The sequence below is a fragment of the Nesoenas mayeri genome (assembly GCF_963082525.1).
Source record: "Nesoenas mayeri genome assembly, chromosome: 1".
In the NCBI taxonomy this organism is placed as follows: Eukaryota; Metazoa; Chordata; class Aves; order Columbiformes; family Columbidae; genus Nesoenas; species Nesoenas mayeri.
The window spans coordinates 88,425,876-88,452,176 of NC_137541.1; the positions used below are offsets into that span (position 1 = coordinate 88,425,876).

General features: G+C 45.0%; 2 protein-coding genes across 3 annotated transcripts in view; one reads left to right on the forward strand and one right to left on the reverse strand.

Annotated features, from left to right (window-relative positions):
- The window catches only part of SPAG17 (sperm associated antigen 17), a gene marked incomplete at both ends in the record, with an annotated part of 111,743 nt that extends 110,055 nt beyond the window's left edge, over window positions 1-1,688 (forward strand). Inside the window, one exon of the mRNA XM_080349735.1 lies at window positions 1,638-1,688. Coding sequence (XP_080205861.1) covers window positions 1,638-1,688 — 51 coding nt within the window. The remainder of the gene's footprint in view (window positions 1-1,637) is intronic.
- Window positions 1,689-2,656: 968 nt separating this feature from the next.
- On the reverse strand, window positions 2,657-26,259 carry WDR3 (WD repeat domain 3). 2 transcript variants are annotated; one of them, XM_080363713.1, is made up of 26 exons: window positions 26,025-26,259; window positions 24,628-24,837; window positions 23,782-23,900; window positions 21,966-22,044; window positions 21,550-21,645; window positions 20,994-21,104; window positions 19,890-19,991; window positions 19,673-19,770; window positions 18,662-18,757; window positions 18,098-18,328; window positions 17,183-17,276; window positions 16,498-16,599; window positions 14,121-14,206; window positions 13,542-13,677; window positions 12,788-12,844; window positions 12,017-12,117; window positions 11,752-11,863; window positions 11,505-11,639; window positions 9,907-9,957; window positions 9,166-9,231; window positions 8,225-8,317; window positions 7,618-7,665; window positions 5,617-5,660; window positions 4,992-5,120; window positions 4,105-4,198; window positions 2,657-3,389 (listed from the first exon to the last, which is right to left on the reverse strand). In XM_080363713.1, the coding sequence occupies exons 1-26, from the start codon at window positions 26,193-26,195 to the stop codon at window positions 3,240-3,242; spliced, it is 2,811 nt and encodes a 936-aa protein (XP_080219839.1). In that variant the 5' UTR covers window positions 26,196-26,259; the 3' UTR covers window positions 2,657-3,239. The 2 variants fall into 2 exon arrangements, with proteins under 2 accessions (XP_080219839.1, XP_080219840.1); XM_080363714.1 differs by lacking the exon at window positions 7,618-7,665.
- Window positions 26,260-26,301: the final 42 nt, after the last annotated feature.

Below are 26,301 nucleotides of genomic sequence, written 5' to 3' on the forward strand. Positions count from 1 at the left end.
TGGTTCCCAGGAGATCTGTTCTGGTCTTTTAATTCCTACATTTGTGTTTACTTTCACAGTCATAGGCTTAACTTCCGGTGTGTTCATCTACCTGTAAATAGCTGTAGGCACCAGATGGGGATTATGAGTACACAAAGTGACACTTGAAAGAGAGAGATTGACAGAGAGGGATTCTGCTTATATCCTCTTGCTCACTATTAGACATTATCATCTTCAAATGCTTATCTGCACATCTCTCTTCAAAGTGGAAGACTGAGCCACTCAGAGATAGGGTTTCTGCCCGCCTCTGTTCCTATCTACACAGTAGTGACTAAAAGAAATATCTGAGTCCCTTTTTGAGACACCATATTTGTATATTCAAGTGCAGTTCTGCTTTCTTTCTATGAATTAATTTCCAATGAGTTGCTTTCCTGTCCTTCCTCCTTTTTCCAGCATGTGACATCCTGAGAGATGGGAAATTTTCCTTGATACATGCAGATGACTGGTTCTCTCAACACTTTACAGTGACTGAGAATCCTATGATCTGGGGTTAAATAATAGTTTTCACCAGTGTGAAATATGAATGCCAGTTTTAGAGTCTCCCATCCAGACTGTTAAGTGAGATGCACATTCTAATGATGCACAGTTTAAGTTGGTCCTGTATTTGCAGGTGCTTTCCTGCTCAGGTTTATAAATCCAGGGAATTTCACCCAAGGGCAAGGTGGCATACCTAAGCGTATCAGAATTCTGGTATATCAGGGGATTGTTGGCAGAGGACAGACCTATTTGAAGAATATGCTGAGATCCTTCAGTAGCCATCCAAGCACTGCAGTGGTGTTTTTGTCTGCCCCACCAGGCACAAGTATTTCTCCATCAGCTCTTTGAGTCAGATTTGACCTGTTAACCAAGGCTGAACGGCAGCTCAGGCATTGTTTAAGACCTACACACAGATGAGAAAACACCACAAGCAGCAGTGCCAAACTTGATCCAGGATTCTCCAACACCAATGATTTTTCTACTGACTCTGCTAATTTCTGCCCTGATGCTTTTCAGTTTCCTGCAGACACAGCCAACGGTCCTACATCAGCTTCCTTGGTAGCACATTCTGAGCTCTAAGGCAAGCCATTGTTGCCAGTATAGACCAGTAACATGTGATATAATTCAGAGAACCAGAGGGAAAGTTCAGTGGTAAAGCCTGTGTCAGGACCAAGGAGAGACAACAACCACTTTCCACCACCTCAAAGACCTTTTATTCCAAGGATTCTTCCCAAATCCCAGTGACATCAGAGACAAAGGTGAATGAATTCCACCTCCTCCAACTTAGATCAAAGGAGACACCTGCCATCATCATGAGATGACTCTGCATCCCGATATACTTTTCTATACCACCATCTACATCCCAGTCATCAGTCCCCAAGTTCATGCACACCTGTGGCCATGGTTTTTCTCCCAGGCCTCCCAGAGGATCATCAACCAGCAGTTCATTACATAGGCTGCATAAAATTTATCTCCACAGCATTACGGTAAGCAGAGCACATCACACATTCTCCTTTTGGTACCTGGTTTTGGTATCTCCTCAGTCACCAGTGCTGAAGGTGCACTGTGGTATCATGAGCCACCCCTCCATTTTTAACACTTTTATTCCTTTGTTTTCCCAGTGGGTTAGCCCATTTCAGCAGCAGCTGACATGGATACAAGATGACAACTAAGGTTACCAACATAATTCATCATCCTGCAGTGACTCCTCTCCCTCCCACTGCAGTAATCCCTCTTGTGATGGTCTCCTTTGAGAGGAGTAAAGGAATAGGTTAGATTAAGATGGAATAGGATAGAGACACGTTTGAGGGGAGCTGTCTGATCACAAGTTTCATTCATATCTGGACAAATATCAAATTATAGATGCACCCAGAAACAACTGGTAGAGCAGCATAAGGATTGCTATTTCCATAAAGAGTCTGAGACCCATGTCCTGGAATCGGAGCATGAAGTGCTGCTGTAAATTACCATGATTCTAAAGAAATAAATGAACCATCAGCCCCCAACAACAGTTTTTCTAACAGCAGTAAGAGATGTAGTTATTACACCTGAGGTGCTGCCAGAAGACTGATCAACTGAACTGTTTTCATTGTGTGTAATTGTTGAGAACCCAGGACAGTAGTCCATCACAGCTTGGATGCAATTAAAAGTCCATATGAAGCTCAAGTTAGAAATAAGTCTGGCTTTAAGTATCCAAGTCAGACCTGTAAGTCAAACTGTCAGCAAACTACCCAGAATCAGCCCCCACCATATACACCAAACCTGTGATTATTGCTAAAAAAAGAAAGAGTATACTACAAACTAATAACTTGCCAACAGCAGCAGAGACTTGTTCGCTTTATCCTGCCTTGTTGCCCGCACTGTGAAAATACATAATTTTGTCTGATACAGGACACTACAACATTGCAACAATTCAGTGCAATTTCTAAAAACTAGAGCAAGTACATTTGAAACAACCCAGGCTTCTCATGCTCAGTCTGCCAACTCTATGGAATAGCACAGTCCCAGATGCCAGCCCTTTAATTTGCTCCCACAGATTTTATTCTCTGGAAAAAAACCATATCCTTTGAGAACTGACACACAGGGCAAGGCAGTTGAGACTTTACTAGAAAAACATGAGGACAAAACTCCATGAACAAAGTTGTCTTATAAAGCATATATAAATATGCCTTTAATAGAGTGTAGCCATGTTTTTCCCCATCCCACTAAAAAGCAAGTGGCTGTAGACCAAGTTCTCATGCTTTGGCAGAAGTCACATAGCTTTGCCCAGAGGCTCTAAGCACAGCCACAAACCACCAGCAGGTATCAAAACAGCATAACATCTCACCAGCTGCCCTCCCTGGATAGGGCATGGTCCCATAGGCAGTCCATGTGCTGGATTCAGTCCATCCAGCTAAAACACTGCCAGAATGAGCAGACCTCTTCCGTAGGAGAAATCTATTCCATTTCAAACAGGCATTCCACTGGATGAAAAGCATGGGCCTTTGACAGACAACTCAGAAACAGTTCAAATGCATATATGTGCAGCAGGCTGCAGAGTGTTCATCTCAGAGACAAGCATTCTGGGTCGGGGTTATATGCTGCATTGTGCCACATGGGGAGGGCACAGACTTTGTCCCAGTCACCAAACATCATCACAGATGTTCAGCCACAAGAACACTCCCATGGCCAGCACTGAGGTTACATGACCCCATCCAGGTGCTCTGGGTCTTGGGCAGTAAATGCTAGAGCACTGCAAGAATCATCTTCTCTTTCTTCTTCCTCTTCCTCTCTTCAAAACGGTCAGTAGCATCAGCAAAAAATGTCACCTCATCCTTGGCCTCGATTTCCCTCTTCAGGTACTGGAGCCCTGCCATGTTGAATCCCAGGACATCCTGTAGAGATAGACCAGCACCACACTGTTGGGCACATCTCAAGCCTGAGGGTCCTCTCAAGCAGAGGGTCCTGCACTGGCTGCCCTCTACTGAGACACGATGAAAGCAAGACAATCCACAGATATAAATAAAGCAGCATTATTTAAATGTCAGCTTCATCTGAGTAGGAGGACAATCAGTCCTGCACTATATTCTCCACAGTTCTCTCTTCAGAGCAGCTATAATCCATTGTATTTTCTGAAAGACAACTTGCTGGCAGATACCTGAAGTTGCCTCTGAGAAGATACCAGCATAGTCTGCATTATTTGAGGGAGTATTAGCCCACTGAAATGCCCAAGAAAACTAAAGGGTTTATTTACCCCCTACATGTTCAGAAACTAGCAAGCCAAAGCCCAAAAACAGGGTGTTTCCAAAAGTTGGACCCAATTTAAGGTCCTGTTCAGTTAAAATTTGGTCCATCTTTTTAAAACACCTTGTATATACATCAAAGAAAACCAAGAATAAATGAGGAAGCACGAGTGCAGGATCATCACTGGCTAGTCTCACATCAGGAAGAACATAAGGAAAATGCAAACCTCTTTGTACAGGAGGAAGGTGAAACAGGCTCAGACCCCTAACCAACTTTCCTACTGGACACCACAGACAACATGTGCTTCCAGATATTGGTCCATCCTGTTATTGCAGATTCTGGCAAAGGGGAGACTGGAACACTCACCCGGGCCTCACTGACTCTGGAGATGGTGGTTTTCTTCAGATTTTCTATCACTGTCACCAGCATATGGTTGCTTGTGATCTGCCCAAAATGTATCCTGGGAAGAAAGCAGACAACGTATTGCAACATGATTCTTAGAAACATCAGACAGCCCTTCTCCTGAGCCTCTGTATATCCTAGACACAGGACTTTTTTTAAGTCAGGCCTCCCCAGACCAGACAGAAATAAGTAGATTTATCCAGAAAAGCTATTATCTGAAGTTTCTCTTTAACATACAGTGGTTCAAGGGGAAGGTCTATCTGAGGTACCCTCTGAGGGAACAGGCTTCAGAATGACTATGCCAGTGAATGGTGCCATTTCAGCCTTGATGCAGGATCTTTCATACCAATGAGACTTGGGGAAACAGGACCAGCAACTCCATCTGGTCACATCAGCACTCTGCACCTGATCAGTCCATTCCCACACACCATTTGCTGCAGGCTGCAGTGACTCCACATCTCCTGCAGAGACCACATCTTTATTCCCAAGAGCTTCAGACTCAGAGATGTATGAGGAAGTCCAAAGTTTCCCCACACTCATATGCTACATGCATTCACCGCAAACAACATCATCTTTGCAGCACAGTAAACAGGATTTTTCCCCAGCTCTATGCTGTCCGAAAGCACGGTCTCACAGTGCAGGAGCAAGGAACACCTCTCTGTTCACGTTAACAGCATAAAGTGAGTCCACAAAGTGGTCCACAACATGCACCAGCACGAGGGGCCCAGAGGAACCAGCATGTCCACCACTGACCAGAGAGACCTGTCAGGGCTTCTTTGCATCCGGGTTCTGAACAGCAACAGCAAATGAACTAAGACTGGTAGATCAGTCTGGGCAGATGAAAGACTCACTTGAGCAGGAAGAGGAGAGCTCGGCACAGGAGTTCAATATCTGAACCCAGGTGAATATATTCATTGAAGAGTTTGAGCAGGTCAGGGACGTAGGAGAAGGGCAGCACCAGGAGAGACTCTTCCAGCTCACTAAGGAGAAGGCAAAGGGACAGAACCATTAATCTCAGCCACTGCACTGCTATAGATGAGTAGGAAAAACTTCCGTATAGGAAGGCCCTGGTACAAAAGCTGTGCTAAGCGTTCAGCACTGCTGGTCTGTGACTGCCCACAAAGAACAGTGCAGCTGCATGGACCAGAGCCCCTGCCAGCAGACATCTTCTGGCACAGGGAGCAGGCACACAGTCTTGCTTACTCAGCATCCCCAAGCTGCTCTTCACATAGATGGGCATCTCCAAGCAGCTAACTCACATACACAAGCTTCATCCAGCACTCCCCATGAAAGGAACAACTTCCATTCCCCAGCTCCATGCATGCTCTAAAAGAGGCTGCCAAGGACAGTAACCCCAGACTCTCAAGCTTTGCCCATACCCAGCCAAAAAGACCATCCAGGACCCCTGCCAGTCCTGGGTCAGAAATCCAATATTTGGTCACAAACCTGTTCAGCAATAAGGCTCTTGGGACTCACCTCGACTTGACCTTCTTGAACACTTCTAGCACATATGCAGAAGGCTGTAAGAGAGGAAAGACACCAGCTCTGCATATCAAAACACATTCCGGGATAAATATGTGCCTTAAGATCCACTTCACCCCGTTAAAAACACAACCTAATCTTCTGAGATGGAAGAGGAAACCCCTTCAGCTTCAATCAGCTGCCAGTCTGGGAAGTTCTCTCTTCACTAAACATAAACCCAGCCTTCTCAGGATAATCTAAATTGGTGAAGAATATTGGGGAAAATCCAATTTATATTCAACTAGTTAAATTATCTCATATTCAGTTCAATGAAGCCTGTACATACTGGATAAAAAACTTGGGGAAACAGACAAATTATACATATAAAACCTTACACAAACTCATTTCCCAAAGACTTAATTCCTGCAACTCCTGTTTGTCTGTTGAAAATGCTTGGTAGATGCAGACCAGAGCTAGGAATTGCCAAAGAAAAGTGCCTAACTACTAAGTCATAGGATTTCAGCCACTTCTGTTCAGTCCATCCAACTTATAATTACATATACCTACAATGATGGAGGAAGGGACAGAAGGGCTCTTCTTGTATAGTGATTGCAGGTGGTCAGAAGGAAGACAAAGGGCTGTATCATTTGGCATTGACATACTCCTCAGAAAAAAAGGAGAATGAAAAAACAAGGGGAATTAAAAATGCAGTCTAGGAGTGTATATTGGAACAAACCAGGAACACCAAAATTAATCTGCTCAGAGTGGTGGACTTTTATTTATTAATTAAATCCATGCATCCATATGTGTGTATTTTGTATGGTCAAAAATTCTCAAAGTTTAGTGAAAATGGTTGTGTACTAACATGACATAAGCAGATAAAGGCACTAGCTCTGGCTTGCAATACCTGGACATTTAACAACCATACAGAACCTTCCAAATGTAAATTCTTTTTGAATAGAAACTGAATCAGTTAAGTGCTGTACTAATGCCATAAAAATAAACCCTGGTAGCTACAACACAGCCCTGCCTCACTCAGAGCTGCCCTGCTGTGGTTACAGCTGCACAGGCAGAGATTTAGGGTGAGGAAACCTTCATGTGCTTCTAGGTCCTGCTTCTGGAGTCAAGACAACACTGCAGGTACATTGGGACAAGGGTTCTACAAGCAGAGCCAGCCCCTCCCAAGAAATAGAATAAGAGACTGTCAGTACATGAAGCATTTTTGTTCATGGTCTGACATACTGAATGGTCATCGTGGTCAGTTCACCACATAACAAGACATGTCGTAACTTGCAAATATGTTTTTACCCAAAGGCCTATCTATCACTTGGACATTCTTCCAGGACTTTGGAAACAGGTTGAAATTCCCTTCTCCGTACAGTGGGATTCAATCAAAAGTCACTCACCTCCAAATAAATTGCTAGCTACTGAGCCATAGGATTGTCATTTGCCCCTGTTCAATCTATTTACTTGCAATTAAATATGCATGTATTCACAGAGGAAGAGAAGTGCTCTGCAAGTGCTTGCTAATGTCGCATGGTGGGGGGCACAGCGACGTGGGTTCTTAATTACACACTCCAGTGGATGCTCAGATATTTTGTGTAAGATGGCACAGCTCCTCTGGAATATGCTATAGCCTGCCAACTGCACCCTCCTGGCAGCAGGAAGATGTGCCCTTAGGCACAGGAAAAGTTTGAACTAGCTTTCCCTTATCTCAGAGAATACTGTAAACTGCTGGCTCATGGTAAGGTACATGATAAGGTCATGCCTACCACATGGGTTATGCTTAACCCTCATGGGGTTAAACTTTTGTAACACACATGCAAGACACTGAAAAATAAATACAAAAACCCTGTATTCACTCTGCACAAGCAGAAGTGCTGGGTTTTAATTTCAAGTTGAACCACATAGCTCTCCCTCCCCACAGCAACCCAGTGTTTTGGCTCAGCCAGCAAACCAAACAGTCCTGCTCCAGCTGAGAATGTCCCACAGCCTGTGGCCTGGGCATTCACTTACTGTAATGTTTCCATAGGCACGGAGGATGGGATTGACAGGATAGGGAACCTGAAGACACAGAATGGGTTAGAACAAGGCAGGAATGTGTGTACAAATACATATTCCCAGAGAAAACTTTAACCCACAGTAGAAGAGAGCTTTTATCAAGCATCTTCCTGCAATTCCTTCACTTCCACCCTCCCCAGAACATCACTGAAGGCTTCATTTGCAGCCACCAGGCAACCTCATTCTCAGACACATATGACTAACTCAGACATATATAAATTTTCTTCCACTTCTTGTCACTTTTCCCACTTATATCACAGCCCCTTGTTTAGCAAGGAGTGTCGAGCTGAAGGCAAAGAATAGGCTTTGGTATGAATTTGCAGCAGCATGCTCTCCCAGGGACAAAACTTACATACCACTGTGACTTGAAGCATAAAGAAAGAACATACCACTAACCATGCCCCAGGGCACAGTGCAATCTTGTTCTCCAAAAGATTTCATCAAATCTTTGCTGTGTCCAGCTGCCCTGATTTTATCTGCATGCTGAGCCTTTCCACCCAGATGACAGAGCTAGAAGGACACACTCGCACACTTGGGACTAGTCAATTCCTCAGTCTTTTACCTCTTTTCCTGCAGCTTTGCATATGGCCTTGTGTTCCTTCAGTTTTGCCATCTCTTCTCTATACAGCTCGATAGCTTCCATGATCTGCTCAGCCTGTGCAGCATAGGAACAGCACATCAGTGACACCAGACAAGTTAAAGGAAAGCTCAAGTCTAACAGGACAAATGGGGGGAGAAGCAGGTGGGCTGGCACACAGCATCACAGAACATCTCGCACATAAAGACAAACTCTACTCTAGACTGCACCACCACCTTGAGCACATCAATCATGACCTGAAGATGTCACACACCACCCACATTCCCCACTGCCCTGCATGCCCTGTGCTGCAGCTTCAGTTGTTGACATTGAACTCCAACCCCAGCAAGCAGAGCCCCTTTGAGGCACAAGTCAGGGTTGGGCCATTCTGGCTATCCAGATGAAAGATTTACTCTGTATTTACAAGAGCACTGGACTGTTGAAATCTGCAGCCATGACATTACCAAACCCCACACCTTCCTGGGAAATCTCCTGCCTTACAGGCACTGCAATACATCTCCATCTTCCACAGATGCCAAGGGGACTGGGCAACGCTTAGGGGAGAGGCCTGATGCCTAGAGAACATACCAGCTGCCTTGTGCTCCTTTGGGCTGCAAACCCCAAAGGGCAAGAGCAGCCCCGTTTGTCCCACACATGACAGGCAGAGCAAGCTGCATAGAGGAACCTCACATCTCATTCTCTGGATCTTGAGAGGAGGTAATTGTTGGTCCGTGACTCTCCAGAGTCAGACCCCTCCCTGTTGGCCACGGAGCAGGACAGACTGTCTTGAAGGCAGAGGCTACCTGCCCTTACGTGACAGCACATGTTACTCCTCTTCAAACTAATGCTCCAACCCTGTGACCAGCCCCCCTCCTTCAGAGACTGAGGAGGCACAAAGCAATGCTGTCAGGCCCACACAATCTTACCGCTTTGATGGTTTCAATAGTCTTCTTTCCTGCCAGCCCTGTCTCTCCTTGCGTCTCTCCAGCCACCTACAAAATACAAAGTTTGCAGCTCCCTCCTTCTGCAGCTGATACACAGGCACCCCATGCACACTGCCACAGTCCATACTAAAAAAAAGAACATCAGCTCTGTTCCCTATACTCATCATTTATGTGGGGGAATAGAGGATTTCCCAAGTGCACTGCTCTTCCTCAGGATCAGAGGCACTGTGCTAACACTGAGCTCTGGGAGGCAGATAAACAGCTCTAATTCTGCCCACAGAGGCCCAGTGATCTGACCAGCATCAAAACAATCAGCAACACAACCCAAGCATCTGAGCAAGAGGGATCAGGCTTCCCCACCCATCCTGCACTACATGGACATGGAAGCAGCTGTCAGAAGGCAGCCCAGCCTTGGTACAGAGCTGGTGTGGACATGAACTAGGGAAAGAGGAAGGGCAACAGCACAGCAAAGTTTCAGTGTCCACAGCTACTGTGTAAGCAGTCTGGCCAGCTCCACACCATCTCCTGAAGTTGTCTGTAGGAAGGAGCAGAGTCAATTGCATCATGGAGGAACCACAGCTTCAGCAGCAGCTTCCCCCATGGACCTCCTCAAAGTAGGAAAATTATCAGTCTTCTCTGACACCTCCTCTGTCTCTCTTACAGAAATAGTTATTCCAGACTTTGTACAGTCAGACCAACACACACTCAGATGGTGCAACTCACCACAGGCTGCTCTTCCTTTGCCACGCTGTCTTCATATTCTGCTTCTCTTTGCTGCAGTGCATAGAAACACAACAAATTAGCACAGGTGAGCTGGCAGCTAGCAAGGATACAAGTCCCTTCCAGACTGCTTGAGCAAGGGACCAGCAGCTCATGCAGCGCGTAACAGGATAGATCAGCAAAGATCAACAATGCCAGTGTAAAATGCACACTTGTCCCAACCCCACAGAGAACTCCAGAATCTCCCATACAGAAATCAAGGTATCTGCTCTGTATGCAGGAACAACCCTTAGCCCACAAAGCTGAGAGAGAGCTGCAAGTCAGCACCAGACCTTCCACCTGGTAGCACAGAAGAAACAAGACTAGAAAAATCCCAGGTTGGTCCCAGCCTGCAGGAGGAAAGAGCCTCCTGTCTAGTGTCTCTCACATGAATAGGGCCCCATCAGCGTGTAATTCACTACTGGTGCATTCTGCCCACCTTGTTACTCAAACTTGACCCACAACACACTTTTCTGGCATCTGGAAAAGGAGCTGTCTCTGTACTTTTACCACCATCATTCATAACACCCCAACCACTGGGCATCAAGATATTGGCTGTGGCTCACCCCTGCTCTCTGAAAACACGCTGGGATGAAAAAAGACATTACTGCAGGTTTCCCAATCACTTATTCTTCTGCATGTTTCTATACCCTTCCCTCATTGTGCTTTGAGAACTACTTTAAAAAGCGGAGACAGAGCTAGAGTCCTCTGAGGGACATGGTAAAAAAACAAGAGTTACAAATTGTTCCAAGGGCATTTTCAATTGGATACGTGAAACAAATGCTTCCCCCCAACCCCAAGGGTGCTTCAAGCACTGGAACAGGTGCTCACACAGCCTGGAAAATCCCCCTCCTTGGCAATGTTAATTAATCAAAGCAACTCTCTGAGCAGCGTGATACAGCTTCAGGGTTATCTGGCAGTGAGCAAGGGGTTGGACTAGATATCCCCAGAGTTTCTTTCCCATCCAAGCTCTCCTGTGAGTCTATGATTCCTCACAATATGTGCTCAAATGGAGTAGATGGGGCTTCTTCCAGCATCCCTGAGCTCTGGGGCCTGCTATCAAGGCAGGATTGACCTCTCACGGTTAGAAAAGAGGAAATCAAGACAAACTGCATTTAATAGGAGGAAAGCTCTCCATCACTCCACAACAGCCACCTGCTGAACTGGCTCCAAAGCATGTTTGAGTTGAAAAGAGCACAAAAGCTTAAGAGAAGCTCGAAGGATGTAGCCAGCAGACCTATAGAAAAGCACAGCTATAGAAGAAAGTCTGGGAAGCAGAAGAGAAGCGAAGCAGAGTCAGACAGACATCTGCAACACAGTACAGACAGAAGAGGACGAGCAACATCTGTGGTGCCATCCCCAGGCAGCTCACAGCAACAGTCTCATCGTGCAAAAGACAGCAGTCAACCCTGGGCACCTCAACACCAGCCTGTGGAGGTAGTTAACAAGCAAGTCTACCAAACATGGAGCCAGACTCCTCTGCAGTGAAAAATGAGAAATCTGCCTGCTAGGGAGAAAACAAGTCTGGAAGTTGTCTTTGGCATGAAGGATGCAACTCTCACCATCTCCCTCTCCTCTTCCAAAATAAGTGGCTCCCTTGTCCTTTCCCACAGGCGCAGGGACTTGTCATGGGATGCTGACACTACGTAGTCTCCATTGGGACTCAGTGCCAAACACCACACTTCCTGGTGATGCCCCTGCATGGTGGACAGAAGTAAGACATGAACACCACCCAGCTTCCAGCCCCTGAGTAAAGTACTGCTCATGCAGGCATAATGCTTCCTGTCAACACTCTCTAAAACTTCCTACCTCCAGTGTCTGGATGTGCTCAAATTTATCTGCATCCCACTGCTTAATCTTGCTGTCCTTCCCAGCTGTGAAGAACAGATGGGATTTCGCCACAAACTGCAGATACATCACACTGGAAGGGAAAAAGGCTCAATCAAATTCATTCACTTGGGAAACACTGCAGACTTCCCCCCATTGTATGCCAGACAAAATGGTCCTTGCTGGATCACAAAACCTTGGAGGTAAGATATCTCACAGCCCAGAGATGCTGTAGGATTTGACTGACCTGTCATCATGGGCAAAGAGAGAGCGATGACAATCCCCAAAATCCAAGCCCCAAATCTTCACATTCCTGTCAGCAGAGCCGGTTGCAATTAGAGTCCCATCCTACAGAGCAACAAAGAGAGAGGAGGGAGTGGGTAGCTGCCTGGCAGCCCCATGAGGAATTACTGTTGAACCAGTGCTAAAGTAGACACATGCCTAGCTCCTGAAACTTGCCTTCTTGATCCTTCCACCTCCTCTCACCAGTTGGCTCATGCTTGTGGTACTGACAGCACCCTTGGTCTTTTCTGAACCTCTGCAGGCATTTAAGACCTTAGGTATATCTTGACATTTTTGGCTTCCAATGAGCCTCATTCCAAGGACACCCCAGAGCAAGATGCAGCCCAAGAATTAACAAGCACAAAGAGGCTGCTCCACTTCAACACCTGCTTCCTGCTCCCACTGACAAAGAGTTCCTCTCACACAGTTCAGAGTTTCACAAGAGCAGGCTGTACATTTTCAGATAAGCATATGGAACCCCCACAGCATTTTGATCTCCACTCACTCACAAAATGCCGTGATCAGTTCTGTTTTGACCACTACTCCATGACCCCTCCCAGTGAGCACAGGACTGTGGGATAAGGAGGGGCTTACTATGTCACATCAAGAAACGGCTAAGTCAGGAGCAAGGAGGTGACAAGCAAGCATTATCCTAGAAGCCTTGCTGCCAGCAGAGTTCTTAGAGTCATCCATATCACCATAGTCCCACCTCACATAAAGCCTCAATGATACTTACATAGGAGATGTCCATACACAGCACTGGCAGCTTGTGTCCATACAGAGAGAGGAAAAACTGAAGCAGAAGCAAGGTACAACAGTTAGACATGCTGGATAGAGGTGTGCAAAATTCTCAAGTTCCAGGCTACTTCTGCTCTGCCTCAGGGGCTCTGTCTTTCTAGCACTGCCCCACTTTCATTCTTAGCCCAAACACAGCAGCAGGGCCATGATGCCAGAGCCGAGATGAGGGTGGAAGTACTCAAGCAAGGTGAGTTAACTCTGGTGTTGATCAGCACTGCCTGTGGCATTTATCTCTGTTTCTCTTCGTGTGTCTGTCAATGCTGCTCTGTCCCTGTGTCATTCCCTAACATTCATGTGCTAATATACAACTCATAAAACCACCACATACTGCCCTCAGGAAGATTTTCCTCCCTCAGGCTTTGACTTTGCTATGTCCTATTTAATGACATGTGTGACACATCCATCCCCACCCTCGCAGTGCCTCGCAGCTCTGAGTACCACCATGCCCATGGGATTTAGAGTGAACCTTGTCACCCAGCAGTTTCACAACACTTTCCAGATGAAAAATGGATCTCCTCCCCAGTGTGGGCCAGACATGGCTCTGTCAGGTTTGCTAGTAAACAGGCACATGACCTGGGATGCATGGTCTCTCTTTGATTCTCACTAATGTCCTACAATAAATATATAACAATTCCTGACAGGCTACAATTACATCATTCTTGCACAGCCTCACAACCCATTTGGTCATGTACCTTGAGTGTGTCAACATAGAAAATCTTCACAGTGCAATCCAGTAAAGAGACAGCCAGAAGTTTCTGGTTGGGGCTGTATCGCACACAGAGAACATCTTCATCCAGCTGCAAAACACGCACATGTTTCATGGAAAGCCTGGCAACAAGAAGAGGAAAAAAACAATTGTTATCCCAAACAAACAAGTTGGGAAGAGGCATAAATACAACTCCCACATTGTACACTGGAAAAACAAGTTAACTCTATTATAACATGCAGAATCGCATTTCTCATTAGGACTTGAACAAGAATAAGCACAGCACTGTAGGCTGATAAAATTCACCACTAAATTTACTGCTTAATGATCTGGATGCCCATCCTGATTAGAGGCTAAACTCACAAGTAAGGGACCAGAATGTGGCAAGTGCCCTTCCCCAGCTAAGCTCAGATATTCACAGAACAACACTGAAGTCACACTCTTCTTCCTGTGTTCCACAGACATGTCATAGGCACTTTTTACAGTGCACAGCAAAGGCCAAAGCATCCATCACTGACAATGGAAACTGCAGCTGAATGTAGTCTAGAAAGGTTTATTTTCTTACCTTTTCTGAATACTGCTCTCATCCTTCACAAGCTCAAACTCCCAGAACTTGACACATTTATCAGCACCTCCTGTCACAACACCACGCTGCAGGGGAAAACAAAAATTTATCGTGAAACTGGTTTTGCTATAGCCCAAAGAAATTCTACAGCAAGAAACTGTCAATGCACAAGGAGGTTTTTGAAATGTCCCACATTGTTACAGTATTAATGATTACATGGACACCACCAGGAGCACTTGCTCTGGCTGAAGCATGCATTAGCTATTGGCTGAGTAACAACCATTTCAAAAGCTCAAGGAGGTCTCAGACAAAGACTCCCAATGTAAATCAAGACATGGACTTAAACTTTGGGACTGAAAGTAGTCGTCTCAGCTCTAGGTAATGATGTGCTTGCATTTTGTGGGCAAGTTGACACTCTCACTGTTACTGGATCACACAACACCTTACCAACACCCAACAAGCACAGCCTTCTAAAGGAAGAACAGTTCAACATTATCCCTTTTACATTAAGAATACGGGTAAAATCTATCCCATGTGTTTTAATCCATAGGGTGAACAAATCTGAGGCAGGTTATTACTTGCTATGGTTTTGATTCCACTAAAAACCACTCCAGCTTCTAGTGCAACATAACCATGTAAGAAGAATAACAAAGGCATACAAAATAAACAGAAGAAAGTGGAAAGTGACAGAAACCAGTATATACCTGAACTGTGGTAATGGAGCAAAACTGATACAAAGACACAAACAGATTACTACAGCCTAGGTGGTTAGGCCAAATAGCGTGTGTGCATGTAAAATGGGAACATTAAAAAAAATAAGTCTTTTCAGTAGTTCTGACCCATTTCTAGAGGGAAGCATGAGACTACTAAATAGCAATGCTCAGTGAACATTCCTTATCTGTTGTGCCCAGGAAAAAGCCATGTACCATAATTACATGACAAGACAGTGATGAAAAACTGTTCCAAAAAACTCACAAGTCTGTCAAAAAGCAGCTGCCTATGTCACGCATTTATAAATCAGTGGTTGAGATCCCCTGAATCCAACAGCAAAGCAGAATGAGGTACTCTCTAAACTCTCAATGCCCGTTCTCAGCAACTTTGAAAATACTAAGGGAGATCCAGGAAGAAACTAATGTAACACTGGAATTTAGAGTAAATGGGCAGGCCTGTAATAAATAACAGGTAACTGGAGTTTCCATCAAACAAAGTGAACTGAATATGGAGAAACAAGCTCCCGGAAAATTAATTTGACTTGGTATTATCCTTTTCCTTAAGATTAAAGACGTAGTTGATAATAGTAACAAGTGTTGCTCATGCAAGGCATGCCTCTTGGTCTTGTGTTACACTTTCAATTACAAAACCAGGATAATATAGTTCAATAGAGCACATACTCCATGGATTAAAGACTAGCCAAGAGGTTTCAAAGCTTAATTTTAAATGAGAGATACCTAATAACTTGACACTATGCTGCTTATAGATTTTGCGGATTATCAGAAAAATAACCAATTAAATGTATCTATATAATGTCAGAGCTATTCAATCTATCTGAAAAAGACCAAAACATTGATTTATCCATTAGGAAGCAAGGATCTAAGCCCCACAGAGATCCCTTCTGCAAAGCAGTGCCCCAAAATGGGCTTTGAGGGACATAGCAGATTATTATCTGACTACATGTTCTCACTGCAGAGCTATCACCAAAAGAGCTAAGTCAGTCCTTGGACGGATTCAAAAGGCCCTGGTATATTCCCTATCACAGAGCATACCCAGATCCTGGGGTCACCAGCAAAAAAACCACTACAGTAACTTAAAAAGTACCATGAGAAGAATTTAGAGCCTTGAAAACACATCCTGCACTGACAGAAGTTCAGCTTCATAATCATCAGATAGATGGGGAAGGTGATTTGGTCATTCCACAAGAGTGCAACACAAAGAAAAAACATCACTATGTTATGAGACCTTTAATCCAGCAGACAAAGGAGCAGAAAACTTAACAAGGATAAACAGCCACTGCAGCAGGTTACAAGGGGCTGAAGCTCTCCACAGTTGGGACACATCCACAAGGTATGTATTGCTGCAAACATGGACTCCACCAGGGAAGTCATTGCATGTTTGCAATCATGCAGCAGCCAGATGAGGTGATGAGGATCGCCCCACCCAACCCAAAGACTCATTGCCACGTGCCACACAACTTGACAGATATTTCATCAAGCTGTGCATGTATCCACAGCTAAAGTCCTTAGATGGTATCAGCTGCATCCTCTGCATTCCCAGATGAGAGGTTCCCATGTTCCTGTAAGTACTGCAAACACGGCACTATAGGAAGGAGCTACGTGAAAAGACGCACAACAGGTGATACTTAGAAAGGTGGCTGAGTTACCTGGTCTGGTGAAAGAGCAATGGACCACACCGCCCCATCGTGAGCATTAAATGTCTCCATCAGACTCCCAGAAGCCAGGTCATACAGCTGCAGCTTTCCTGTCTGGGAAGAAAGACACACTAGAGGACAAATCAGCCTCCTCGCCTTCAAAACACACTTCAGGAACACCTTATGGAGTGTTAATCACATCTGCAAACAGACCTGAGCCCCAGAGGCTAGGAAGGTGTCTCAGGAATGGCAAAGAGAAAAACAGCTCAAAGCAGACAAGAGGTAAAATGTCTGAGCTACCAGAGGTGAAATTCCAGCAGTGACCAGGCCGTGCTGACAGGCAAGGAGAGCCCTTGCTCCATTTGTGGGCTCTGGGCTGGACACTCATTTCTAAAGAGCACCAGCTGAACCCTGCCAGGCCTTGACAGCTCTGAGCAGAAGAGCACTCCTGACACCCATCTCCAAAACAGCCAGTTTCATTAGATGGCTGTTATACACAGATGCCAAAGTCATGGTCTCCATCAGGGACTTCCCAAAGCTCTCCCCAGCTGTCCATGTAAAGCCACAGAAGCTACACGGAGTTTGGGAACAGAGCAGAACCTCTCTCTGACAGAGATGTTTTTACACCTGAAACAGAGTGATGCAATGCATTTTCTGTAAGACCACCTTATCTGGAGTGCAGAAGGACACTATTTACCTTGGTGCCAACGATGACCTGCCGATCTCCTGGGACAAAGAGTGAGCAGAGTGCATACTCACAATCCATTGTCCGGATACACTGCAAGGTTGATCTGTGAACAAAGGCAGAGCCCAAAACCTCTTATCATACACAAAATCTGGCCCACCAAATGAGACATAGTCCAGAGTGGCCTCTGCCCACAGCTGTCTTTTCAGCTTGGGCCAGAAGATATACCGCCACTGTGCTATGACCCAAATGCTATCTAGCATTACCACTAAGAACATTTTCCACAAAAAAATAGGTCATTACATAGTCCGCCATCCCAACTTATTGCTGTTTTAAGCAAGGACATAGCTCCTGTTCTCCAACAGCAATTCCTGACGTTCAGGAGAGGAGGGAGAAGTAGAAGACAGCACACTCAAAGGAAATAGAGCAAGAAATCAACAGCACGCAGGACACACTGGAACAACACCCTAGATCAAAACAGTAGCCTACTTAGTCTTATACTATATCCTTCAGATAAGACGCCAAGAAACCCACATGTTCCTTAAGGAACAGGCAGTAGCTAGTTTAGGGTAACAGTTAGTAGCTCTGTTAGTTAGAAAAAAAAAAAAATACAGTCTATACTGGACTGCTTCATATGACCTTTACGTTAGAGATTTGTTTTTCCATACCTGCAACTAAATTTAGCCTCAGTGCTGCTTTACAGCATCAAACTCAATGAGTTAATTGTGCAGTTTTACCTCTATAGCTTCTCAGTTTGCCTAATAAGAAGTGAAAGAGTCTTGTATTTACTTCCTTTACTTCATTCACTATTCTATATTTCCCCATTGGCCTTTCTTCCTTATCACAGCCTCTCTGAACACAGCATCTCTAAGTTCTGGGAGACTGACACACACAGGGTGAGGGGACTGACACAGCTGGACTGCATACCTGTTCCAAATCTTTATGGACTCTGCAGCTGCTGAGAGAATGGCAATGTTGTCAGAGCTAAAAGCCAACGTCCTGACATCACTGCGGTGGCCTCCAATGGTTATCTTGGATGCACGGACAGCCTGTGGGACTTGTGCTGACAGGTTCAGGTGGTACGACTCAACGATGTTGTTCTGGAGCAGCAGTACAATCTTCAGCTCTCCTTTTGGAGAGAGAATCAAGTCAAATGACCTGTTTGATCAGACAAAATCAGAGCTGTACACAGGGGTAATAAGACAAAATGTAGGCATGATCAAATATCAAGAACAAGTGATAAAGAGGAACATAAGACAGAGTGAGGCCACAAATAAGTGCACAGTAAGCCACAGAAGAGTGCAACAAATGAAGCACTTGTGGAAGATGAGTGAATGGACTAGAGATCATGGTAGGCCTCTCCCCAGCTTCAAGCTGAACAGGTGTTGAGGGGAAAACTTTTTCTACCTCTCCCTATACTGAGCTGTGCAGAGCTCTCCTCAAGTAGCTGCATAACCACAACTCAGCCTCAACAACAGGCTTTCCACTCACTTGATTTTAGAAGAAGCTCTGATGTTAGTGACCCGCTGAATCTCCTCCTGCAGGCTCAGCTCCACAGTCCCTTCAGGCTCCTCTTCAGAGTTCTGTCTGGAAACATCAGATAATGGAGGAGAGTCAAATAACCCAGCACAGACAACTCAAACTAACACAGAGATGGAGAATAACAAAAGAAAATCACTTAGCCTGCTGAAAACAGATGCCTTTTTATCCTGTGGTGCTAACTACATTGAAGAAGAGGGTGACACAGTGAAGTTCATGGTGGCATGCAGACTAATAAAGAGACAAACTTTCCTAAAAAGGGCAGCCTTCTCTGGAGCCAAAGCACTCGAGAGAAACGTATTTTAGAAAGATCAATACAAAACAGAAAGCTGTGTTTGAGAGGGAGATCAGCTTCTGCTCATCTCCTACCACTCACTCAAAGTCCTCAACCGCGGTCAAAGTGGATCTCCAGATTTAGAGGCTCTATGCTTCAGTGTCCTACCCTGGAGCCAGACCTCTCCCATAAGGGCTGTGTGAGTCATCTGTTAAATGCCAGGATACTGAGAGAGACACTTAACAGGAAGTAAACATTAAGAAAGCTCTCACCTGTACCTCTACCTGCTGTAAAACAGGAGATGAGGTATCAGAGTCACTAACTTCTCAGACAAAACTCTCATTCCTGCACGTCCTGTCAAGGTCTTTATTTTATGTACGAAGCAGTGTAAATATGAATGTGAGGTATAAGTGAGTAGCTCTGAAAAACCCATTTTATATCCATTCTTTTGCACACGCTAGAATTTTTTTTTTTTTTTGCAGGGGGAAGACTCAAAAAGAAAGGTCTCTGAAAGTAGTGTTGCTCAGACAAGCACCAAGGATGCACAGGAACAGTGACTCCAAAATACAACAGCTAACACAGCATGACCAGTAGCTTGGAGTTCAACCACTATGCCATGCTGCTGAATGGATTTTCTAACAGCTCTCTGGACACAGACAGCATCCAAACACATCCAAATGAATGCTTACTTGGCTTTTTTCTTTGCTTTCTTCATTTTCTTTTCCAATTTCTTTTGGACTTCCTCTTCAGAAAGGACAGAGAACACTTCCAAAACAGCATCAGTTCCCTAGAGACAGGGCAAACAAAGTCAAAGGCACACAAAGCCCTGGCTGGCTCTCATAGAAACTATCCAAGGTCTCTGACAGCCTCCTCTACAGCTCAATAGCAGAGCCCCCCATTACTTACATGGCAGGCCAAAACCTTGCCCGTTCGGTCTGTGCCAAGAGTAACCACTCGGTCTCTCCCTTCCCGCATGATAGATCCAACTTTGCTGCACTTTATGAGGCGCTATAAGGAAAGAAGGAGCAGAACTTTGGTATGAAAGGTCAAGAAATCTTCTCAAGCAAACTCAGAAACCTACTGGCAAGGGAATTCAGGAGGAGAAGAGGGGGAAACGAACCTACAGGGACCTGACAGAACAGCTAGCAAGGATAATCTCGGGATGAAACAAGTATTTGCATGAGCTACAGGCTCACCCCTCCTATACTTTGTTGCATTTTAGCTGAAAATAATCAACAGCCTCACTGGAAGAATAACTTTATTGGAAAACCATAGCCATTTATGAGACAGAGCTGAATTTTTATGCTACAAAAGCAGAAGAGCTCAGTTCCTCTGTCAGAAGAGGCAGAGAAGGTGAGAATGGAAACTCTTAAACAGGTGGTTGAAGGGAGAGACATCCTCTGGAGAGGAAGTTGGAAAAGTATTTAACAAGGTCAGGTATCTACCATAACTACAAGCAGTCTGAAATTGGAACAGAACCCCAGAAAGTTCCACTGGAAAAGCAGATTCAGTAAAGTCTCCACCAGCAACACAAGTGGGAATGGCTTTCCACAATCAAATCTCACGCCATATTTCATTGTGGTTACTCTGACCTCTCAGTTTGCGCTACTGACCTGCAAAGCTGAGCAATAGCATTGAACTCAGCCACTGCCAACCAGCTAGTAATTATTTTATTTCTTTGTTGTTCAATGAAAGAACTCTGGTAGCACTGCCCAACTTCAAACACTTGCTAGTCCCCCAAAACCAAAGGCAAAGAAAAAGCTTTCAGTGGGGAATTATGTGTATGTGTCTTGGCACACACAGTTCTGCTGATGTTCTCCAGGTAGATGGGACAGCAAGACAAGAATTACCACATATTCCCTAACAGGCTAAATATGACACTCAGGGTATAAACCAAATACAGAGAAGCAATGTGTTGAGTGACTCAAACTCCTCCTGGCTCTGCAAGCAGCATCATGCAAAGGGGGTTAGCTACACCATCCCAAAGACAGCATGGAAAACTGAGCTTACTTCCTCAGGATGCTCATCCAGCTCTAGGGTCTCATCCTCTTCAGCGTTTTCTTCTGCTCCAGGTGAAGACGCTTTGCTTTTCTTGGATTCTGGCTCATCAGGGTCTTTTACCTGCTCACAGATTAAAAACCCAAAGGAGTACCTTAAACCAGTACAGTGTTCTGGTTTGTATCACACCTCATTCCCCTAACAAGTGGTTAGTGTACACAGCAATAACGGAGTGGCCTACAGCACACCTGCAGGCCCCAACCACTCCATGTCCGAACCCTGTTTATCATCCACCCACAAGCCTGTCTTCTCTAGCCAGAAGGTAGGAAGATCTGACACACTCTGGAAATCTTGTTCTGGGAACACTCGCAGCTTCACTTGAAAGCTCAAAACACAAAACCAGCACAGTCTATCCCAAGAGCAGATTCTGGACCCCTCAGGCAGGAAAGACACTGCTTTGGCTCTGTTTCCCAAAACATTAATCAGATTTAGCATGTTCCAGTCCCATTTTAGTCCAAAGACAAGCAGCTGGGCAAGACTGTGAGGAGTTACAGAGGGAATATCTTACCTCCTGGATGTACGTGATATCCCATACTCTCAGCTCACTGTCAGCACTCCCAGTGATCAGACGCTTCTCTTCAGATATCAAAGCCATCCCCCAAACCTGTCCAGAGGCACAATGTGAGCAATTGGTTTATGGTTCCTTCTTTAATTTATTTATTTAAATGGCAATCAAGAAGGTATTCGATCTAGTCAATACTTCCTCCGGGGACATCTGTATTGGAACTATCACCCACTGCATGTTGATGACAACTCCTGGAAAGTTTGGAAGTTTCTCCTTTGCCTATCCCTAAAGCCTAATGACAAGCAAAACATATCACAGTGACAGCTTACAACTCCTGAGAGCAGAGAAAGCACAAAGTGAGCCATGACATGTAATCCAAATCCCCTCCACTCCAACAGCTCCCCACACATCCTCTTTACCTCGGTACGGTGTCCAACCAGAGTCTTGAAGCAATGCTGAGTATCCAGATCCCACCATTTCACCAATGTGTCTTTGCCGCTGAAAAAGAAAAGCTCAAGGCATGAAGAAAGATTGCCAGAGCTCACATGCTTAGCAAAGTGGCAGAAATACAAAAAATCTAAAACATGCCACAACATCACAGAGCAGCTGCTTAGATACTGAATTTCGCAAGCTCTGCAAGGACAAAATATAGGAATACAAAGGTGCTGCAAAAAAGTATCTAGCAAGTCACTGAAAACTGCTTCCTCCTCTGGATTCAGCCGCAAACCCCAGCATCACACAGCCTCCTTTCTTGCCTATTTAGGGTGAGAACAACACTCTTTACTTAGGAGGACAGCAATGAGTGCAAATTGCCGATCAGTCCTAAAGCTGTCCCCTCGAACTCCCCTCCACGCTCTCAACCTGTGCCATGCCCAAGCATGGACCAGGCTGCAAGAAAAGCAGGTGCCTTCACTTTGAGCAGTGATTCGGAGCTGCTTCTCCTAACAGAGAATTACAGCTGCTTCAGTCCTTCACAGCCCTCACAGGATTAGATCTCCCTGAAAACACAATTCTGGCTCTATTATGCAACTCCAATACTATAAGAGCACCCAAGAAAAGTACTTCGAGCACTTATACAGATTCTTTCAGTACATCCTACAACAATTAATACTTTTTTTTTTATTTTGGGGTAACTTTGTTGGAGACTATATTCCTCAATAAATTTCAATTAAATCAAAATACAAATTAAAATATAAAACTTGTTCCATTAGTAAGCTCCCTCAGGAGAGAAAAATTTTGCTTACAAGTGATATTTATTGTTAATCCATCTCTTTTGTTACATAGCATCCAAGGGTATTTGTAAACTGGACATAAGAAAATTTCACAAAAAAATCTGTACACAAAGGACTGCCATTGACTGCTCAGGGAAAAAAAGAATTAAAAATCTAAACGAAGCAAAACTTTCCCTCTCCAAAAAAACAGGATAACATCTCTACCCTGTTTTTCTTAAAAAGAGAGGAATTCTTATCTCAATTTAACTACTGAGAGAATTAAAAATCATTTCTAAAGTTGACCTGCAAAGACCTGAAATTGCATTAAGAAACAGGCACCATCTACCAAAACAACAAAACACTACTTTTTCCATTTGAAACAACAAAATACACAATAATTTTTTTCAAATTTTACACTGAACTGATTGCATGCACTTTTCTATTACATTATTAGATGACACATTAACAAATAAAAAATTATTAACTGATATTTCAGCAATAGTATCTTCTGTTAACCATTTATTATTAAAGGGATACAGTCAACTAGCAGTTCACGTTGAATAACTAAAAACCAATTAAAAAAATCTAGCATCTTTCAATAATTTACTACAATCACAGGTTACTAGGAAGCAAATTTTCTGTCACTTTGCTGTGTGAATTACACATACAGAAGGTACATATGCTTAATTTTTCAAGATAAACAGCAAAAGCGGTCACAACCATAATGAATATATTATCACTATTCCTTGTTACAAGAATTCTAAGCTGCTGTATTTAACAGTAAGCTAAACCCTTTTCCAAACTCTGCTTTTCAGGATAATCATTTGGGTTTCACTTACTACATTTGGATCCACACACCAGACTTAAGTATGTGGATGTGACAAAATCATACTTGAAGATGCTGCTGATTCTGAGATATCATGAGTTAAGGAAAACACAAATGGCTGCAGCACCTAAGATGTCTAAAAGGCAAGTAAAACCAAGGCTGCTTTCCTGATTGACCACTACACTTAATCTGGCTCACCTGGTGACCAACAGGTTCTTCTCCTTCAAGAAAAGGACTTGAGTAACAGCATCCTTGTGCCCTCTCAGCCGGTAGAGACCACTCTCATTGATGACATCCCACACAATGACATCTGTGTCCTGGAAAAGACACAGCAAATGCCAAGGGACTGACATTTGTCTCTGCAGAACCTCTACCTCTGTTATGAGACTGAGAAGACTACCCCAGAGCACATTTTCTCATTCTGAATTTGAACGCCAGGGAAGATTAAGGCAAATTAGATTCCTTCCCCAAAGGTACACTCAGATGAATCAAAGCACTTCTGCCCTGGCTTGAGTGACTTTTGCTACTTCTGACCTCACAAGCTTCTTCACCTTTAACAGCTCTACTAATACCCTACTCCTGCCCTGCAGCCCCTGCTGCTTTCCCCGCCCTGGACTCCCCAACTTCATTGCTGTCTTGCAGCCCTAATACTTCCCACTGTCATCCTCTGGCTACAGGCACTTAAAATACCAAACACTTCAGTGCACAGCAGCCTTCTCATGGAACATCTCTAAGAAAGGGCTTGTCTGCCAGACCTGGAACCTGTTGCAATAGGACAAGGGGTAATGGTTTTAAACTAAAGGAAGGGAGATTCAGGCTAGACATGAGGAAGAAATTGTTTACAGTGAGGGTGGTGAAACACTGGCACAGGTTGCCCAGAGAGGTGGTAGATGCCCCAGCCCTGGAAACATTCAAGGCCAGGCTGGATGGGGCTCTGAACAACCTGATCTAGTTGAAGATGTCCCTGCTCATTGCAGTGGTTTGGACTAGATGAGCTTTGAAGGTACCTTCCAGCCCAAACTATTCTATGATTGTAACACTCACCTTTGAGCCAGATACCAGTCGTCCACCCAGATGGTCATACTGCAGGGCTGTAACTGCAGCTTTGTGTCCATTGAAAGTGATATTTGCTTCTCCACTTAGGAGGCTGAAGACACGAATTGATCCATCTTCATACCCAACAGCCAAGTGCAACCCATCCGGAGAGGGGCAGAGGTAACTGACCTCCTGCTTGAGACCCTTAAGGATAAGAACCTGTATTTTTTAGGAGACAAAACACATATAAAGTGGATAAATGGCATGTCAGAACCAGATACCTACAGAGCAGAAAGAATACACTCAGTTTTTCAACTGACTTCCAACTAAACACTTCTGTCTCTTTAGAAGTTCATTTTTTCAGCTTTATGTGCTGAATACAGTGTCATTAGCCCCATTTTACAAAGCTGACAGCAGCTAGAATTTCTCATAAACAAACAGGAAACCAGTGCAGAATGAAACTTAGAAGCCCAAGTTTCTGCCCCTGCATTTTAAGTGCCATAGAGCAAGGAACATTGTTTGAGTGTGAAGTATGAAAGCTTCTTCCTGACCCATCCTCTCTTGCTTTTTCAGGTATAGGGCACAGCTGCTTTTCCACTGACTGCATAAGAAGTTGAGAATGATAAAACACCTCCAAACAACATGCCAGCAGTCACCACTGTAAGGGCTGTAAAGCAAATTCTGAATTCAGTTTGCGGTGGACAGTACTACTTACAATGACTTCAGCATCTGACAGAAAGAAACATGCGACAAAGAAGTCCTTAAGTTACGGCTCACAAATCTGCTATGGGATACAACTTCCACATTGGAAGCCCAGTCACAGAGGCAAAATACAAACTCCGCATGGCTGTTTCACCCTAGAACTCTCTCACAGCACTACTGTGGTCGCCAGGTAAACAGTGAACAACTTTGCAGTCGCTGTGGCAGTAACTACTCCTCCCCAGTTAGGGAACCAAAGGTGAACCTCACCAGATGGGCAGTGAGATTCAGCCAAAGGCGAACCTCACCAGATGGGCAGCGAGATTCAGCCAAAGGCGAACCTCACCGGATGGGCAGTGAGATTCAGCCAAAGGCGAACCCAGAGCTGCAGAGTCGCACCACAAGCAAACCCCAGGCTGTGCCCAGACCACAGAAAAGGGGGGAAGCTGGAGGGCGACAAGTCCCTTAAAACGCGACCCACTACCACAGACAGCTTTGCTCCAGGCGGTCCAAAATACTCCACCACACACACACATACATACACACACACACATACATACATACATACATACACACACACACACACATACATACACACACATACATACACACACATACATACACACACATACATACACACACATACATACACACACACACACCCCTCGTCTCCTCATCGGCCCGCCCCGGCAGGGTCCCAGTCTCACCTTCTCTCCTTTCCGCGTGTCCCAGACGAAGACGTGCTCGCAGGCGGGCACGGCCACGTAACGGCCCCGCTCGCCGCGTAGCGCCACGAAAACCGCGTTTCCCCTGGCGCTGGCCACCAGCCCGAAGAGCGCGGCCGGCCCGTACCGCAGGTACTGCCGGGTGAGCCCCATGGCGGCGCGGCGGGACGTGCTGAGAGCGGCGGCGTCCGCCCCACGTGCCGAGCGCCCGCACCCTCCGCCGCGGCCGGAAGTGTGTCGGAGCGGGCGGGGAGAGCTC

What these genes read in the sequence shown, in the direction of transcription:
- WDR3 (XM_080363713.1), bottom strand. Translation starts at nt 26,195, where the DNA reads ATGGGGCTCACCCGGCAGTACCTGCGGTACGGGCCGGCCGCGCTCTTC. An exon ending in AAAGCAAAGAAAAAAGCCAA is followed by an intron (nt 18,758 to 19,672) that starts GTAAGCATTCAT and finishes TGATGTTTCCAG; the next exon opens with ACAGAACTCTGAAGAGGAGC. An exon ending in AGAGCTTCTTCTAAAATCAA is followed by an intron (nt 18,329 to 18,661) that starts GTGAGTGGAAAG and finishes CTGATCAAACAG; the next exon opens with GTCATTTGACTTGATTCTCT.